This window comes from Oncorhynchus tshawytscha, linkage group LG19 (genome assembly GCF_018296145.1).
Source record: "Oncorhynchus tshawytscha isolate Ot180627B linkage group LG19, Otsh_v2.0, whole genome shotgun sequence".
Taxonomy (NCBI): Eukaryota; Metazoa; Chordata; class Actinopteri; order Salmoniformes; family Salmonidae; genus Oncorhynchus; species Oncorhynchus tshawytscha.
The window spans coordinates 49,458,165-49,476,326 of NC_056447.1; the positions used below are offsets into that span (position 1 = coordinate 49,458,165).

The 18,162-nt window shown below is 45.7% G+C and overlaps 1 protein-coding gene across 2 annotated transcripts in view; it reads right to left on the reverse strand.

Moving 5' to 3' along the window:
• Positions 1-18,162, reverse strand: part of LOC112238097 (contactin-1a-like) — a 153,729-nt gene that overhangs the window by 86,266 nt on the left and 49,301 nt on the right. For both annotated transcript variants that reach the window (XM_042301774.1, XM_042301775.1), the window contains exon 2: positions 568-705. In XM_042301774.1, the coding sequence (XP_042157708.1) occupies positions 568-625 (58 nt within the window). In that variant the 5' untranslated portion in view covers positions 626-705. The remainder of the gene's footprint in view (positions 1-567; positions 706-18,162) is intronic.

Below are 18,162 nucleotides of genomic sequence, written 5' to 3' on the forward strand. Positions count from 1 at the left end.
AGACTGGTCATTTCAGCCCCCTTTTCTATCTTTTCAGACTGGTCATTTCAGCCCCCTTTTCTATCTTTTCAGACTGGTCATTTCAGCCCCCTTTTCTATATTTTCAGACTGGTCATTTCAGCCCCCTTTTCTATCTTTTCAGACTGGTCATTTCAGCCCCCTTTTCTATATTTTCAGACTGGTCATTTCAGCCCCCTTTTCTATCTTTTCAGACAGGTACATGTCATCCCTCTTTTCTATCTTTTCAGACTGGTCATTTCAGCCCCCTTTTCTATCTTTTCAGACTGGTCATTTCAGCCCCCTTTTCTATCTTTTCAGACAGGTTTATTTTCCAGCTGTAAGACTTAGTCAAATTAAGATACTACACCTGTAGTAGCCTTTTTCACATCATCGTGCCGGCCTGAACCAAACGGTGCTAACTCTGACATGTTGTTTTATATTCAGTAAAGTTCCAGCTACCACGGTGTAGGCATAACCAGGCCCGCACAGTACAGCATGGTTTGGCTCGGCTCGGGTACAGTCCCGTAGTGGGAAAAGCCCCGAGTGTGATTACCATATGATACTCACCAGTGGAAGTGAGAGTCAGGGACAGGAGGCAGAGGAGGAGCACAGTGAAGTGCAGCATGTTGGTCTGTGTAGAACCCCCTGGAGGTGATGATTAGAACCAAGCCGATGATGGAACATGAGCAGGACAGGATGCCTTTCCTGCAAGGCAGACAGAGAGACAGAGGGTGGAGAGACATACTATAAATATCTGAGTCATGGTACAACACATAATACCACTATAATGTGTCGTAACATTACATATGTGTTTCCATTACTAGGAGCGTTCTGTGATGTAGTGTAATTAGTCTTCAAAGAGACGTCATCAAAGTGACACGATTTGAATTGCCGTAAGTAAGGTCAAGAAGGTATTAAAAAACATTGGGCAGCCATCCTCATAATAAACTTCTTAAGTCTAAACATAATGAACAGTACATTTTCACCCCTTTTTAGTAGTGCTGTGATTGTGTAGTGACCGAGCAGTTCAAACGTAAAGCAGTGACATTTCTCTAATTTAGCAGTTTAATCCTCCAGACAGAGTGATGACATTCTCATTGGTCCGGCAAAACCAAACTACTGAGCACGGACATGAAGGACAAGCTTAAAGGAACATTCCCATGCATCAAGCTGAATACGCTTGGCCTCGTTGGCATCAGGTCGAAATAGCTACTTCAGTAGACACAACAGTTCAACAGGGTATGAGAACAAAACACTAGATGTCACTTGGCTGGCTCAATAGACCTGCTAGGTGCTACCATGTCACACTGGAAGACCAAGGATAGAAAGAAGAAGAGGGCCCAATGGGGACGAAGAAGATGACGTTAGGTAAGAACACATGAGGTATATGTAGCCTCCAATGTAGGGATGATATGAGTGAATTCATTGCCTACGTTCCATACTCTGATATTGCCGATATAATAAAACACGGGCACAGTACAGTACTAGTACCGTATCCATTATCCACGCCATTGGCCCTGAACAACAGTAACGACCATGTCAGCCTCCTACGCACCACAGCAGGGGGAGCAGCTCCACCAACAGGTTGACCACATCATAACTGAAAGGGTGACCGTTGTTACAAGCAGCAACCCTCCCTGAGCGCTGTTTTAGCTGAGTGGGCACTCAAGACACTGCCCCCCCAGACCAACAACAGAGACGAACTGGAGGGGATTTCATCTTCACTGTACTCGTATCTACCCATCGTCAAGGAAACACAATACGACAAGCAACAGCTGTTTCAGCAACACTCTAGAATGGTGGTCCTCGGAGGCAGCGGAACAGAGGAAAAGAACAGCGGAACGGCATCTTCCTGATGCTGCGTATCCCTGGAGACGTCTGCCATAGCGACAGATAGGCTCCAGGTAATGATGTTCACCACTACCCAGCAAACCAAAATTGGTTCTGGGAAAGTTCCAGAACATTTGTAAGGTCGCGGCAAATGTTCTCATAACACAAAAAACTGTTGAAAATAGAATGTTTGCATAAAACATTTGCCTGATGTTACAATAACGTTCCTAGAACACATTTAATCTGTTCTTTAAATGTTCCCCGAATGTTTCCTTAGGTTGTGGGAACATTACGGGGACATCACAAAAGATATGTTCCCAAAACACAAAAACTGTCCAGCTGTGTGGATGATTCTCCAATGTTTCTTTTCAGTGCAAAAAACATTCACCTGATGTTACAAGAGCGTTCCCAGAACACGTTGTATGTTCTCTAAAAGGTTTCCAGAACACGTTGTATGTTCTCTAAAAGGTTTCCAGAACACGTTGTATGTTCTCTAAAAGGTTTCCAGAACACGTTTTATGTTCTCTAAAAGGTTCCCAGAACACGTTGTATGTTCTCTAAAAGGTTCCCAGAACACGTTGTATGTTCTCTAAAAGGTTTCCCAGAACACGTTGTATGTTCTCTAAAAGGTTCCCAGAACACGTTGTATGTTCTCTAAAAGGTTCCCAGAACACGTTGTATGTTCTCTAAAAGGTTCCCAGAACACGTTGTATGTTCTCTAAAAGCTTCCCAGAACACGTTGTATGTTCTCTAAAAGGTTTCCAGAACACGTTGTATGTTCTCTAAAAGGTTCCCAGAACACGTTGTATGTTCTCTAAAAGGTTCCCAGAACACGTTGTATGTTCTCTAAAAGGTTTCCAGAACACGTTGTATGTTCTCTAAAAGGTTCCCAGAACACGTTGTATGTTCTCTTTAAAGGTTTCCAGAACACGTTGTATGTTCTCTAAAAGGTTCCCAGAACACGTTGTATGTTCTCTAAAAGGTTTCCAGAACACGTTGTATGTTCTCTAAAAGGTTTCCAGAACACGTTGTATGTTCTCTAAAAGGTTTCCAGAACACGTTGTATGTTCTCTAAAAGGTTTCCAGAACACGTTGTATGTTCTCTAAAAGGTTTCCAGAACACGTTGTATGTTCTCTAAAAGGTTTCCAGAACACGTTGTATGTTCTCTAAAAGGTTTCCAGAACATGTTGTATGTTCTCTAAAAGGTTTCCAGAACACGTTGTATATTCTCTAAAAGGTTTCCAGAACATTTCTTTAGGTTGTGGGAACATTGTGGGGATATGACAAGATATAGGTTCCCAGAATATTTAATATGCGAAGTCATAAAATCTGATTTTAAACCCAACCCTAACATTAACCACAGTGCTAACCCTAATGCCTATCCCTAACCTTAAATTGTTCATCTTTGTTTTCATGAAATTTGACAATATAGACAATTTTGACTTTGCAGTTGGCCTATCTAAAGGGAAATTGCTCAGTTCTACCTTCAGGACAAAACTCATGACAATAACCGTCAACCTGCTGACATCAGTTAGAGAAATGGAGAGGAAACATGCTAAGGTCATCAAACACTCCCTCTATGCCTCATCTAACACTGACCAGGACTAAATGGGATTAACGGGTCTGATATGAGAGGCTATGAATCACACAGATGCAGAGAGACAAGTCTTACTCCTAAGATTCTTTTCAGCAGCGGTGGCAAGGAGATAACGGAAGGAAGGCACAATCGCTCCATCAGTGCTCAGACTGTCCGCAATAGACTGAGAGAGGCTGGCTGAGGGCTTGTAGGCCTGTTGTAAGGCAGGTCCTCACCACCGTCGCTGGACCAGACAGGACTGGCATAAAGTGCTCTTCATGACGAGTCGTGGTTTTGTCTCAACAGGGGTGATGGTCGGATTCACGTTTATCGTCGAAGAAATGAGCGTTACACCGAGGCCTGTACTCTGGAGTGGGATCGATTTGGAGGTGGAGGGTGCGTCATGGTCTGGGGCGGTGTGTCACAGCATCATCGGACTGAGCTTGTTGTCATTGCAGGCAATCTCAACGCTGTGCGTTACAGGGAAAACATCCTCCTCCCTCATGTGGTACCCTTCCTGCAGGCCCATCCTGACATGACCCTCCAGCATGACAATGCCACCAGCCATACTACTCGTTCTGTGTGTGATTTCGTGCAAGACAGGAATGTCAGTGTTCTGCCATGGCAAGCGAAGGGCCCGGATCTCAATCCCATTGAGCACGTCTGGGACCTGTTGGATCAGAGGGTGAGGGCTAGGGCCATTCCCCCCAGAAATGTCCGGGAACTTGCAGGTGCCTTGGTGGAAGTTGGGGTAACATCTCACAGCAAGAACTGGTCAATCTGGAGCAGTCTATGAGGAGGAGATGCACTGCAGTACTTAATGCAGCTGGTGGCCACACCAGATACTGACTGTTACTTTTGATTTTGACCCCCCCTTTGTTCAGGGACACATTATTCACATGTCCGTGGAACTTGTTCAGTTTATGTCTCAGTTGTTGAATCTTGTTATGTTCATACAAATATGTTAAGTTTGCTGAAAATAAACGCAGTTGACAGTGAGAGGACATTTTTTTGTTGTTGCTGAGTTTAGATATATATTTTTTATATATATTATTTTTTCAAATCACACACACACACACACACACACACACACACACACACACACACTCCATTGAGATGATGACATAATTTCTGAGCTTTACAGCTGGAGAAATTAAACAAAGAGGGGATTTCATTTTCACTGCACTTGTATCCTAGCAACCCATTTCAGAGGAAGCAGTTGTGTGTTTGCAGGGACCTCTTGTGACTGTGAATAAAAACTATGCAAACACTAATTTAAAGACCGGAACACCATAGGTTGGGGACCTGGGCCTGTATTCATAAAGCATATCAGAGTAGCAGTGCTGATCTAGGATCAGGTCCCCATGTCCATGTCATCTGATGTATTATGATCTGAAAGACTAAACTGATCCTACAGCCCCAGGTCATTAATTCTAGGCCCACTACAAAACATGACGATACAGTAAAAGGCTCTCAACAGCTAGTACAACAACCCAGAGACTCTCATACACTGCAAACAGCTGGGATCCTGCTTTTTACAACATTATCAAGGTAGGAATCATGACCATATTTAAGAAGTGCACATACAGATATGATATCCTAAATTGATCACTCTGTTGTCACAGATAATTTTCCTACGCAGCAGGAAATTATAATTATAGTGTATCTGAGGTTTAAAAAGGCTTTCAAATTTCAGACTTGATTTATCCTAACTAAAAATGTATCAACCCCTACAAAAATATCCCTTAGTTATAATCAACATAATCATTCACATTTCTTGTTGCTGCAGGATAAATCTCCTGCTGTGAGAAACTGGTCAAATTAAGATAGCACATCTGTAGGAGAGGATATATAGTGCATCTTATAGAATACAGTATAATCGATCAAATCCATATTTCACATATACAGTATCCTGTACCTATTACAGGCTCAAATACATTTCAAGATCTAAACAGACATCTAAGGGCTGGCTTCTACCTTTCTCTTTCTATGAAAGGTGTCCTGTGTAATGTACTGTAGAATCAAAGAGACAGCAGAGGAACAGCAGACAGGGTCGTGAATCTAATAATCAGTAATAATGGGGTCTGGTCACCTCAGGCTCCTGGTTCCTCTATTGCACCAGTCTGAATGCACCTGATTAGGGAAGCTCACTTCCCTCACGCTAAATCACCAGCCAGGGACCAGGAACCAGGGACCAGGAACCAGGGACTAGTGACCAGGGACTAGTGACCAGGGACTAGTGACCAGAGACTAGTGACCAGAGACTAGTGACCAGTGACCAGGGACCAGGGACTAGTGACCAGGGACTAGTGACCAGGGACCAGGGACTAGTGACCAGGGACTAGGGACTAGTGACCAGGGACTAGTGACCAGGGACCAGGGTCTAGTGATCAGGGACCAGGGTCTAGTGACCAGGGACTAGTGACCAGGGACTAGTGACCAGGGACCAGGGACTAGTGACCAGGGACTAGTGACCAGGGACCAGGGTCTAGTGACCAGGGACTAGTAACCAGGGGGACTAGTGACCAGGGACTAGTGACCAGGGACTAGTAACCAGGGACTAGTGACTAGTGACCAGGGACTAGCGACCAGGGACTAGTGACCAGGGACCAGTGACCAGTGACCACAGTGACCAGGGACCAGTGACCAGGGACCAGGAACCAGGGACTAGTGACATGCTACATGACCGGCATTGCTACACTGACGGTCCTTCTACACTAATGGCCCTGCTACACTGACGGCCCTGCTACACTGACGGAACGGCCCTGCTACTCTAATGGCCCTGCTACACGAACGGCCCTGCTACACTAACGGCCCTGCTACACTGCAGCCATCGGGCGTCCGACATTGAGGAAACACTTTCTTTGAAATCAATGAAAGCTGCTATACTGTCCGCGTTGAGTCAAATCAAAATCAAATCAAAGTTTATTGGTCGCATACACAGATTTGCAGATGTTCTCACAGTTGCAGTGAAATGCTTGTGTTTCTAGCTCTAACAGTGTGTTTCTAGCTCCAACAGGGCAGTAATACCTAATGCTTGTGTTTCTAGCTCCAACAGGGCAGTAATACCTAATGCTTGTGTTTCTAGCTCCAACAGGGCAGTAATACCTAATGCTTGTGTTTCTAGCTCCAACAGTGCAGTAATACCTAATGCTTGTGTTTGAAATCTAACAGTGCAGTAATACCTAATGCTTGTGTTTCTAGTCAAATCAAAATCAAATCAAAGTTTAACAGTCAGTAATACACAGATTTGCTAAGATGTTCCATGCTTGTGTTTCAGTAACAGTGCAGTAATAAATGCTTGTGTTTCTAGCAACAGTCTATACAGTGTGTTTCTAGCTCCAACAGTGCAGTAATACCTAATGCTTGTGTTTCTAGCGCTAACAGTGCAGTAATACCTAATGCTTGTGTTTCTAGCTCCAACAGTGCAGTAATACCTAATGCTTGTGTTTCTAGCTCCAACAGTGCAGTAATACCTAATGCTTGTGTTTCTAGCTCCTAACAGTGCAGTAATACCTAATGCTTGTGTTTCTAGCTCTAACAGTGCAGTAATACCTAATGCTTGTGTTTCTAGCTCCAACAGTGCAGTAATACCTAATGCTTGTGTTTCTAGCTCCAACAGTGCAGTAATACCTAATGCTTGTGTTTCTAGCGCTAACAGTGCAGTAATACCTAATGCTTGTGTTTCTAGCTCTCCAACAGTGCAGTAATACCTAATGCTTGTGTTTCTAGCTCCAACAGTGCAGTAATACCTAATGCTCCAACAGTGTGTTTCAGTGCAGCTTGTGTTTCTAGCTCCAACAGTGCAGTAATACCTAATGCTTGTGTTTCTAGCTCTAACAGTGCAGTAATACCTAATGCTTGTGTTTCTAGCTCTAACAGTGCAGTAATACCTACTGCTTGTGTTTCTAACTTCAACAGTGCAGTAATACCTACTGCTTGTGTTTCTAGCTCTAACAGTGCAGTAATACCTACTGCTTGTGTTTCTAGCTTTAACAGTGCAGTAATACCTAATGCTTGTGTTTCTAGCTTTAACAGTGCAGTAATACCTAATGCTTGTGTTTCTAGCTTTAACAGTGCAGTAATACCTAATGCTTGTGTTTCTAGCTTTAACAGTGCAGTAATACCTAATGCTTGTGTTTCTAGCTCTAACAGTGCAGTAATACCTAATGCTTGTGTTTCTAGCTTTAACAGTGCAGTAATACCTAATGCTTGTGTTTCTAGCTCTAACAGTGCAGTAATACCTAATGCTTGTGTTTCTAGCTCTAACAGTGCAGTAATACCTAATGCTTGTGTTTCTAGCTCTAACAGTGCAGTAATACCTAATGCTTGTGTTTCTAGCTCTAACAGTGCAGTAATACCTAATGCTTGTGTTTCTAGCTCTAACAGTGCAGTAATACCTAGCTAAATGTTTGTGTTTCTAGCTCCAACAGTGCAGTAATACCTAGCTAAATGTTTGTGTTTCTAGCTCCAACAGTGCAGTAATACCTAGCTAAATGTTTGTGTTTCTAGCTCCAACAGTGCAGTAATACCTAGCTAAATGTTTGTGTTTCTAGCTCCAACAGTGCAGTAATACCTAGCTAAATGTTTGTGTTTCTAGCTCCAACAGTGCAGTAATACCTAGCTAAATGTTTGTGTTTCTAGCTCCAACAGTGCAGTAATACCTAGCTAAATGTTTGTGTTTCTAGCTCCAACAGTGCAGTAATACCTAGCTAAATGTTTGTGTTTCTAGCTCCAACAGTGCAGTAATACCTAGCTAAATGTTTGTGTTTCTAGCTCCAACAGTGCAGTAATACCTAGCTAAATGTTTGTGTTTCTAGCTCCAACAGTGCAGTAATACCTAGCAATAAAAATACATTAAAAACATGAAACACACATAATTTGAAAAAAAAAGTATTAGAACGAGCAATGTCAGAGACATATATATTATATACATATAATACAGTGCCTTGCGAAAGTATTCGGCCCCCTTGAACTTTGCGAACGTTTGCCACATTTCAGGTTTCAAACATAAAGATATAAAACTGTATTTTTTGTGAAGAATCAACAACAAGTGGGACACAATCATGAAGTGGAACGACATTTATTGGATATTTCAAACTTTTTTAACCTCAAATCAAAAACTGAAAAATTGGGCGTGCAAAATGATTTAGCCCCTTTACTTTCAGTGCAGCAAACTCTCTCCAGAAGTTCAGTGAGGATCTCTGAATGATCCAATGTTGACCTAAATGACTAATGATGATAAATACAATCCACCTGTGTGTAACCACTTCATGATTGTGTCCCACTTGTTGTTGATTCTTCACAAAAAAATACAGTTTTATATCTTTATGTTTGAAGCCTGAAATGTGGCAAAAGGTCGCAAAGTTCAAGGGGGCCGAATACTTTCGCAAGGCACTGTATATACACTACCATGTGAGAAATTGCCAAGAAACTGAAGATCGGTGTCGGTGTCTGGGAGCGAGGTATCGGTGTCTGGGAGCGAGGTATCGGTGTCCGGGAGCGAGGGGTCGGTGTCCGGGAGCGAGGGGTCGGTGTCCGGGAGCGAGGGGTCGGTGTCTGGGAGCAAGGCATCGGTGTCCGGGAGCGAGAGGTCAGTGTCCGGGAGCGAGTCGTCTGTGTCCGGGAGCGAGGGTCTGTGTCCGGGAGCGAGGGGTCGGTGTCCGGGAGCGAGGGGTCGGTGTCCGGGAGCGAGGGGTCGGTGTCCGGGAGCGAGGGGTCGGTGTCCGGGAGCGAGTCGTCTGTGTCCGGGAGCGAGTCGTCTGTGTCCGGGAGCGAGTCGTCTGTGTCCGGGAGCGAGGGGTCGGTGTCCGGGAGCGAGGGGTCGGTGTCCGGGAGCGAGGGGTCGGTGTCCGGGAGCGAGGGGTCGGTGTCCGGGAGCGAGGGGTCGGTGTCCGGGACGTCCGGGGCATCAGTGTCCGGGAGAGTGTCCGGGGTCGTGTGTCTGGGACGTGGCATCGGTGTCCGGGAGCGAGGCGTCGGTGTCCGGGAGCGAGGCGTCGGTGTCCTGGAGGAGCGAGTGTCCGGGATGGCGTCGGTGTCCGGGAGCGAGGGGTCGGTGTCCGGGATGTGGCATCGGTGTCCGGGAGCGAGGCGTCAGTGTCCGGGAGCGAGGCGTCGGGGTCCTGGAGCGAGGCGTCGGTGTCCGGGGGAGGCGTCCGTGTCCTGGGCAGGCGTCGGTGTCCGGGAGCGAGGGGTCGGTGTCCGGGATGTGGCATCGGTGTCCGGGAGCGGGAGTGTCCGGGGCAGGCGTCGGTGTCCGGGAGCGAGGCGTCCGTGTCCGGGAGCGAGGGGTCGGTGTCCGGGATGTGGCGGTGTCCGGGAGCGAGGGTCAGTGTCCGGGAGCGAGGCGCGGTGTCCGGGAGCGAGGCGTCCGTGTCCGGGAGCGAGGGGCGGTGTCGGGATGTCCTGGAGCGAGGCAGTGTCCGTGTGTGGGAGCGAGGCGTCCGTGTCCGGGAGCGAGGGGTCGGTGTCCGGGATGTGGCATCGGTGTGGCATCGGTGTCCGGGAGCGAGGCGTCGGTGTCCGGGAGCGAGGCGTCCGTGTCCGGGAGCGAGGGGTCGGTGTCCGGGATGTGGCATCGGTGTCCGGGAGCGAGGCGTCGGTGTCCGGGAGCGAGGCGTCGGTGTCCGGGAGCGAGGCGTCCGTGTCCGGGACGTGGCTGGCTTTCCCTTTATGATCTCTGGGATTGTCTGGAGTCCCTGCCACATACGTCTCATGTCTGAGCTGTTGAATTGCGACTCCACTTTGTCCCTGTACTGTTGTTTTGCTTCTTTGCATTACGCTGGTCGTAGCTGGTCTGTTTGTACCCGGCCAGGTTCCCAGTCACCTTGCCAGTGACACAACACTGATGATGACGCGTGTAACGTAGCTGACTTGGAGGTCTCATTAACCAGTAGTCTGATTTTGATCTGATAGGGCTGTCTCTCTTTCCCCACTGTGTTTACCACCTGCCAACAGTGTTTTAATGCCGAGTCACTGCTATTCATCTATCTGCTAGCAGTGTAAAAATGTGTATGAATATGTCGAGATAGACCATGGCGAGACCCAGACAATTAAAAAACCTTCAGACTGGACTGGAGTATTACAAGACTGCAGTACAGCACCTGCCAACAGTTTTTTAATGCTGAATCACTGTTATTCCTCTACCCGCTAGCAGTGTTACGTATCATAGCCTTCCCCTATGAATTATTTATCAAAGATAATTGACTTGTGAATATAGAATGGCCAACAGACGATAAAAATGTGGCCTCCTGAGAATCCACTACATCTCCCCGATGAATCCTCGAGGCTTTATATTTATTTTCTGGTTTCCACTGCTTGCATCTCTTTACACACACCATCCTGTAGCACAGGGAAGCATCTCCCAATGGACCCACTGACTGGTGGATTCTATTAAAAGAGGAGAGGAGGTACAGACACAGCCCATCCAACCCTATTAGACGGGAGATAGAACAGCACAGTGCCTGCAGATAGAGCTTCACCCTGGCCCACACGGTCTGCTGAGAACCCTTGTCGCTCTGACAACAGGGTCTATTTGTTGGATGAGGAAATAGATGCCGTGCCCGTTTGGTTCTCTGTAAAAGCTGGTTCTGTTGCCAACGTTTTGCTACGCTGTGCCCTAATGAAGATGACCGAGACTTGGCAGATCAATTCTAGCTACCTGCAATCCTACTTACCACTTGTAAAAATTACTAGCCAATCTATTAAATTAAGCAGAAAACTGTCAGCGGATAGAGAAGTCAAAGACCCATAATGCTAGAGTAATAACCCTATCATTTCAACCCGTCAAGACAATCAACTGGATTGATTATTGATTTGATTGGGACGTTCATGGCAATAACTGTTTTGCTTTATCCTCTGCGTAGGTCTAGCTTATGGTACGGCCCAGGACACGTCCTAGTGACTAGACTAGTGCAAAGAATGCCCCACACAGCAGGCATAGTGTTGGGATGTAAATCCTATCGTAGACTGGCCCAGTCATGCTCCATTCTCTGTGCCGCTCACTCTCTCTAGTCTCCACGACTTGTCACACTAATGTAATGTAAGCTGCTTATCCTGCTCTTCCAGTCAACATAATGCCTTTAGGGTCACAAAGGCTACGCACACCAGCTGACCAATATATCAATAATGCCAGCGCAATCATTCATTCAATTCATGCCATGCATTTAAGCTTCAGGCTGGTCTAGGCTATGCATAAATCACATAGGCCTATTCATGCTCTGCAGTCATCACTAACAATAGCTCTGCCCTGATACATGGCTGTAGACTGCTCTGCTAGGAAGCATCAAGACTGCCAGTGTGCAGGTGTTTTCCTTTTTATTATGTGGACTCCACTACAGTCTTGTCTCAGGGCAACACTAAGCTATGCTATTTACAGATAGATTGAGAAGGTCAGACACTGTATCTATCAGTGAAAATGTGATTATTTAAAATGATTTTTTATTTAACCTTTATTTTATCATGGAGTCATACTTGAAGGGTATAATATCATGTTAGTGTATTTACAATAGTTTATATTCCATGACATTTTTTCCAGTAAACAGGAATCTGAGCCACAGGCATGTGATAACATGTTTCTTTATGTAGGCCTGTGAAGCTTTTTCACTGGTACGGTCAATTCACGGTCCATCTCCATTACAGAGTACTAACTGTCACATCACCATGGAGACACAGTTATTTATTCACTTGACCTTTCTCTTTCAATAAAGCACCCATTGTTTCTAACTGTCCCTTCTCACACACAGCTTCAGAACCATGACTGTGAAATGTTGAAATGTTGGGTCAGGGGATAAATGGCTGGGGATAAATGGCTGGGGATAAATGACTGGGGATAAATGGCTGGGGATAAATGGCTGGGGATAAATGACTGGGGATAAATGGCTGGGGATAAATGGCTGGGGATAAATGACTGGGGGTAAATGACTGGGGGTAAATGGCTGGGGATAAATGACTGGGGGTAAATGACTGGGGGGTAAATGACTGGGGGTAAATGGGGATAAATGGCTGGGGATAAATGACTGGGGATAAATGGCTGGGGATAAATGGCTGGGGATAAATGACTGGGGTAAATGACTGGGGGTAAATGGCTGGGGGGGGTAAATGGCTGTAAATGGGTAAATGGCTGAGGATAAATGGCTGGGGGTAAATGGCTGGGGTAAATGACTGGGGATAAATGGCTGGGGTAAATGACTGGCTGGGGTAAATGGCTGAGGATAAATGGGGTAAATGACTGGGGGTAAATGACTGGGGTAAATGGCTGGGGGTAAATGGCTGGGGGTAAATGACTGGGGTAAATGACTGACTGGGGTAAATGACTGGGGGTAAATGGCTGGGGGTAAATGACTAGGGATAAATGACTGGGGGTAAAAAAGACTGGGGGTAAATGGCTGGGGATAAATGACTGGGGATAAATGGCTGGGGGTAAATGACTGGGGGTAATTGGCTGAGGGTAAATGGCTGAGGGTAAATGACTTGGGGGTAAATGACTGGGAATAAATGGCTGAGGGTAAATGACTGGGGGTAAATGACTGGGGGTAAATGGCTGGGGGTAAATGACTGGGGTAAATGGGTGATAAATGACTGGGGGTAAATGACTGGGGGTAAATGGGGATAAATGACTGGGGGTAAAAGACTGGGGGTAAATGACTGGGGATAAATGGGGATAAATGACTGGGGGTAAATGACTGGGGGTAAATGGCTGAGGGTAAATGGCTGGGTAAATGGCTGAGGGTAAATGACTGAGGGTAAATGACTGAGGGTAAATGACTGAGGGTAAATGGGGGTAAATGACTGATGGGTAAATGGCTGAGGGTAAATGACTGGGGGTAAATGACTGAGGGTAAATGGCTGGGGGTAAATGACTGGGGGTAAATGACTGGGGGTAAATGGGGGTAAATGACTGAGGGTAAATGGCTGGGGGTAAATGACTGAGGGTAAATGGGAGGGTAAAATGGCTGACTGAGGGTAAATGGCTGTAAATGACTGGGGGTAAATGACTGGGGGTAAATGACAGGGGTAAATGGCTGGGGGTAAATATTGGGGGTAAATGACTGGGAGTAAATGGCTGAGATTCCCTTAGATTCCCTTAGAGATTCCCTTAGCCTAAACCACAGAGGGGTGTGTGCTCAGCCCCCTCCTGTACTCACTGTTTACCCATGACTCCGTGGCCACGCACGCCTCCAACTCAACCATCGAGTTTGCAGACGACACAACAGTAGTAGGCTTAAGCACCAACAACGACGAGACACTCTGCAGGGAGGAGGTGAGGGCACTCATTCATGAATGCAGAGTCAGGAAAACAGCCTCACACTCAACGTCAACAAAACAAAGGAGATGATCGTGGACTTCAGGAAACAGCAGAGGGAGTACCCCTTTATCCACATCGACGGGACAGCAGTGAAGAAGGTGGAAAGTTTTAAGTTCCTCGGTGTACACATCACAGACTGAAATGGTTCACCCACACAGACAGTTTGGTGAAGAAAGTGCAACAGCGACTCTTCAACCTCAGGAAACTGAAGAAATTTGGCTTGGTACCTGAAACCCTCACAAACTTTTACAGATGCACGACTGAGAGCATCCTGCACGACTGAGAGCGGACTGTATAACTGCCTGGTACAACAACTGCACCTTCCGCAACCGCAGGGCTCTCCAGAGGGTAGTGCGGTCTGCCCAAAGCATCACCAGGGGCAAACTACCTACCCTCCAGGACAACTACACCACCCGATGTCACAGGAAGGCCAAAAAGATCATCAAGAACAACAACCACCCAAGCCACCGCCTGTTCACCCCGCTATCATCCAGAAGGCGAGGTCAGTACAGGTGCATCAAAGCTGGGACTGAGAGACTGAAAAACAGCTTCTATCTTAAGACCATCAGACTGTTAAATAGCCATCATTAGCACATTAGAGGCGGCTGACTATATACATAGACTTGAAATCACTAGCCACTTTAATAATATTTCATATTTTGTATTACCCATCTCATATGTACTGTATATACTGTATCTTAGTCTATGCCGCTCTGACATTGCTCGTCCAAATATTTATATATTCTTAATTCCATTCCTTTACTTAGATTTGAGTGTATTGTGTGTATTTTGTGAAATTGTTAGATACTACAGCACTATCCGTGCTAGAAGCACAAACATTTCGCTACACCCGCAATAACATCTGCTAATCACATGTATGTGACCAATAACATTTGATTTGATTTTAATTTGATAAAATGAGCCACAAACCATAAAGATGAATTGTATTTTGTCTTTCAGAGGGCTTACATTCATTGGTGCAATGAATATCCATAACCACAACCTGCCATATCATATATTATTGATGATTCATTGGCTGACATTGAACATAACAAGATAGAAAATAGAGCAGAACACTGTGTTGCTACTGCTGCTGCCTGCTGCTGCTGCTGCCTGCTACTACTGCTGCTGCTGCCTGCTACTGCTGCTGCCTGCTACTGCTGCTGCCAGCTACTGCTACTGCCTGCTACTGCTGCTGCCTGCTACTGCTGCTGTCTGCTACTGCTGCTGCCAGCTACTACTACTGCTGCTGCCTGCTACTGCTACTGCTGCTGTCTGCTACTGCTGCTGCCTGCTACTGCTGCTGCCAGCTACTGCTACTGCTGCTGCCTGCTACTGCTGCTGCCTGCTACTGCTGCTGCCTGCTACTGCTGCTGCCTGCTACTGCTGCTGTCTGCTACTGCTGCTGCCTGCTACTGCTGCTGTCTGCTACTGCTGCTGTCTGCTACTGCTGTTGCAGAGGAGGAGGAGAGGAGCGCTCAGTCAGAGAGGCAGAGGAGAGGAGTGCTCAGTCAGAGAGGAGGAGGAGAGGAGCGCTCAGTCAGAGAGGAGGATGAGAGGAGCGCTCAGTCAGAGAAGCAGAGGAGAGGAGCGTTCAGTCAGAGAGGAGGAGGAAAGGAGCGCTCAGTCAGAGAGGCAGAGGAGAGGAGCGCTCAGTAAGAGAGGAGGAGGAGAGGAGCACTCAGTCAGAGAGGCAGAACTTAGGAAGAAACCGAGAGAAACCAGGCTATGCGGGTTTGGCCAGTCCTCTTCTGGCTGTGCTGGGTGGAGTTTATAACAGAACATGGACAAGAAGTTCAAATATTCATAGATGACCAGCAGGGTCAAATAATCATCCTCATCATCATCACCATCGTCACCATCACCATCATCATGCTCGCTGTGACACAAACCCATGAGGACATGTTTTGACTGAAGATGATATTTGACTATAACTCCAAGAGTATAAAGGCCTGGAGAATGAAAAACATGAGCAAGAGAACAAGTCTCAGCAACTTGTAAACATCCTTCAAGCATTAAACATGAGAGGACAGGATGAGAAAGACGATGTAATTAATATGGCTATCTCACTAGACCACTGCCATTAAGCTTTACTCCCTGGGTAGTTCTAACTCAATACCTCCTCGAGATACTTAGTCTGTCAAACACATTCAGTGGTGCCATATTTTCACTCCCACACAGTGGTTAAGTATTCCCTTCATCCCACCCATATCAGTTATCTGTCTGGAGAGTGTTGCCTGATTTGAAGGTCATATTCTGAGTTGCTCTAACAAGTCAGGATACTTAAGGGGAAAGGAAAAGCAGAAGCAAGCATTAAATGGAGAAAAAAATACTTCATTGAAATAGAATAGAAGATGTTGCAGCCCGGAATCCCCAGCTAAGTAGACGCAGCCTTTGCTCTCCATTGGGGATATTATCCAGTCACCATTCATGATAAAAATGCTGACCAAGAGCTGTAAAGATTTGCGAGAGAATAGTTTAGTAGATAATGGGTAGGGTGTGACGATACGCAGTATCTTCTGGAAGTGCACAATGCTTGTTAGGGAACTCCCCACTCAGCTTACTCCACGAGACCTCTGGAGTGGGACTGGATAGGGAATAGGGGAAGAAAAAAAAGAGAGAGAGAGTTTTTATATAACCTTTATTTTATACTCAAGTATTAACACAAATATTGGCACACTGCCTTTTCAGAAATTACACAACAAATGTGATTCTTAAATAAACTAATTTCATCAACAAAAAATAGTCTCCCATCCTCCACAAAACATACCACTCCTTCAAGTCCACTTCTCCTCAAACAATGGGAGCTTTTTTACAACCGAGAAGTACTCAAAATCCACTTTTATTCTCGCTTTAACTAATCCTTTAAAAACACATCTTACATCCTTACCATATCTCTTGTCTATCTTGTTTTTCCTACTCAGAGAAATTGAAAAATTGACATCCTAGCTTGTCCTAATCTCCCCTACAGCTGTAAACAAAAACTTGAACATTTCAAAAAGAGGCTTTATCCTCTCACACTCTATAAAACAGTCAAAAATGGTTTATCTTATATTACAAAAATGACATCCATCTCCAACATCTGAATTAATAACAGATACAAAAGCATTAACTGCAATGATGCCATGTAACACCCTCCATTACATATCACCTGTACCCTTTTGTACCAGTGGCTTGTACAGTCTCCATGCTGGCTTTACCTTGTCATCAAGGCCCAGTTTTGCCCTCCAAGTAGTATCTTTTCTATTTATCTTTATTTAAAACCTTGACACACCCCCTATATAACTCCTTCCCATTCACCTCATCCAAACCCACCTCTTACAACCCTCACAAATCCACTAATAAAGCCTTTCTGTCTGACTGGGATACTGGGTGTAATCCCTAGTCTGGGAAATCTTGTGCCTTTTTCTTGTAACTCTTGAGCATAATCCACTCTTCTGTTGACAGAGCCTTCCTGCAACTTCCCAGCAGTTGTCCGACAATCCTTTCCGACCTCACCCCCAAATGTTCAGCCACCCGTCCTCCATCCATTAATGTGGGCCCAGTCATGTACATTAACTTCCTTAAGGTGATGACTTTGCCCTTCACCAACATCTTGGAGAAATGTGGAACAGCTTCAGTTGTACAATCCAGTCTTGCCCCATAGACCAGAGGTTCCTCCAACAGCCAATGCACTGACTCAGCCTTAGTGCGTCTGGACACCTTCAGTGTACTCCAAACCCTATGAAGGCCTCTGTAAAACGGAGGTACTCCATCCCTAGAACTCTGGCTACTATCAACCAAAAATAAAGCCTTATTTAACTCTAATCCCCCTACCTTCTGTAATACCAGGCCTATCATCCCTCTCCACACCACATGTTCTGGTCCATAAAGCAACCTTTGAATAAACTGAAATCGCAAAGCAGCAGCCCTACTAGCCAGATGTACAAGACCTTATCCCCCTCTTTTGACAAATACAAAACACTTTGTGGAACCCAGTGATATTTATCCCAAAAACAATCTACAATAATTGCTTGTATCTTGGCCAGAGGGCCAGACGGTGGCTCTAAACATGACAACCGATGCCACAGTACAGAGGCAACCACATTATTAACAACAATAGTGGCCCCCTATATGACATACGAGATAGCAGCCAACGCCATCTCCTCATCCTCCCTTCCACCATATCAACCACATTATTAACAACAATAGTGGCCCCCTATATGACATACGAGATAGCAGCCAACACCATCTCCTCATCCTCCCTTAAACCATATCAACCACCCCATTCCAATGTATGTCCCCTCATCCCCTAAGTACACTCCAAGATACTTGAACCTCCCCTCACACCATTCCAACCCCCCTGGCAAAGCCATGATCCCTCCAGATCATTTTCCAATCTGTAAAGCACAACTTTTTTCACAATTTACCTTTGCAGAGGATATTCCCTTAAACCGATCAACCATG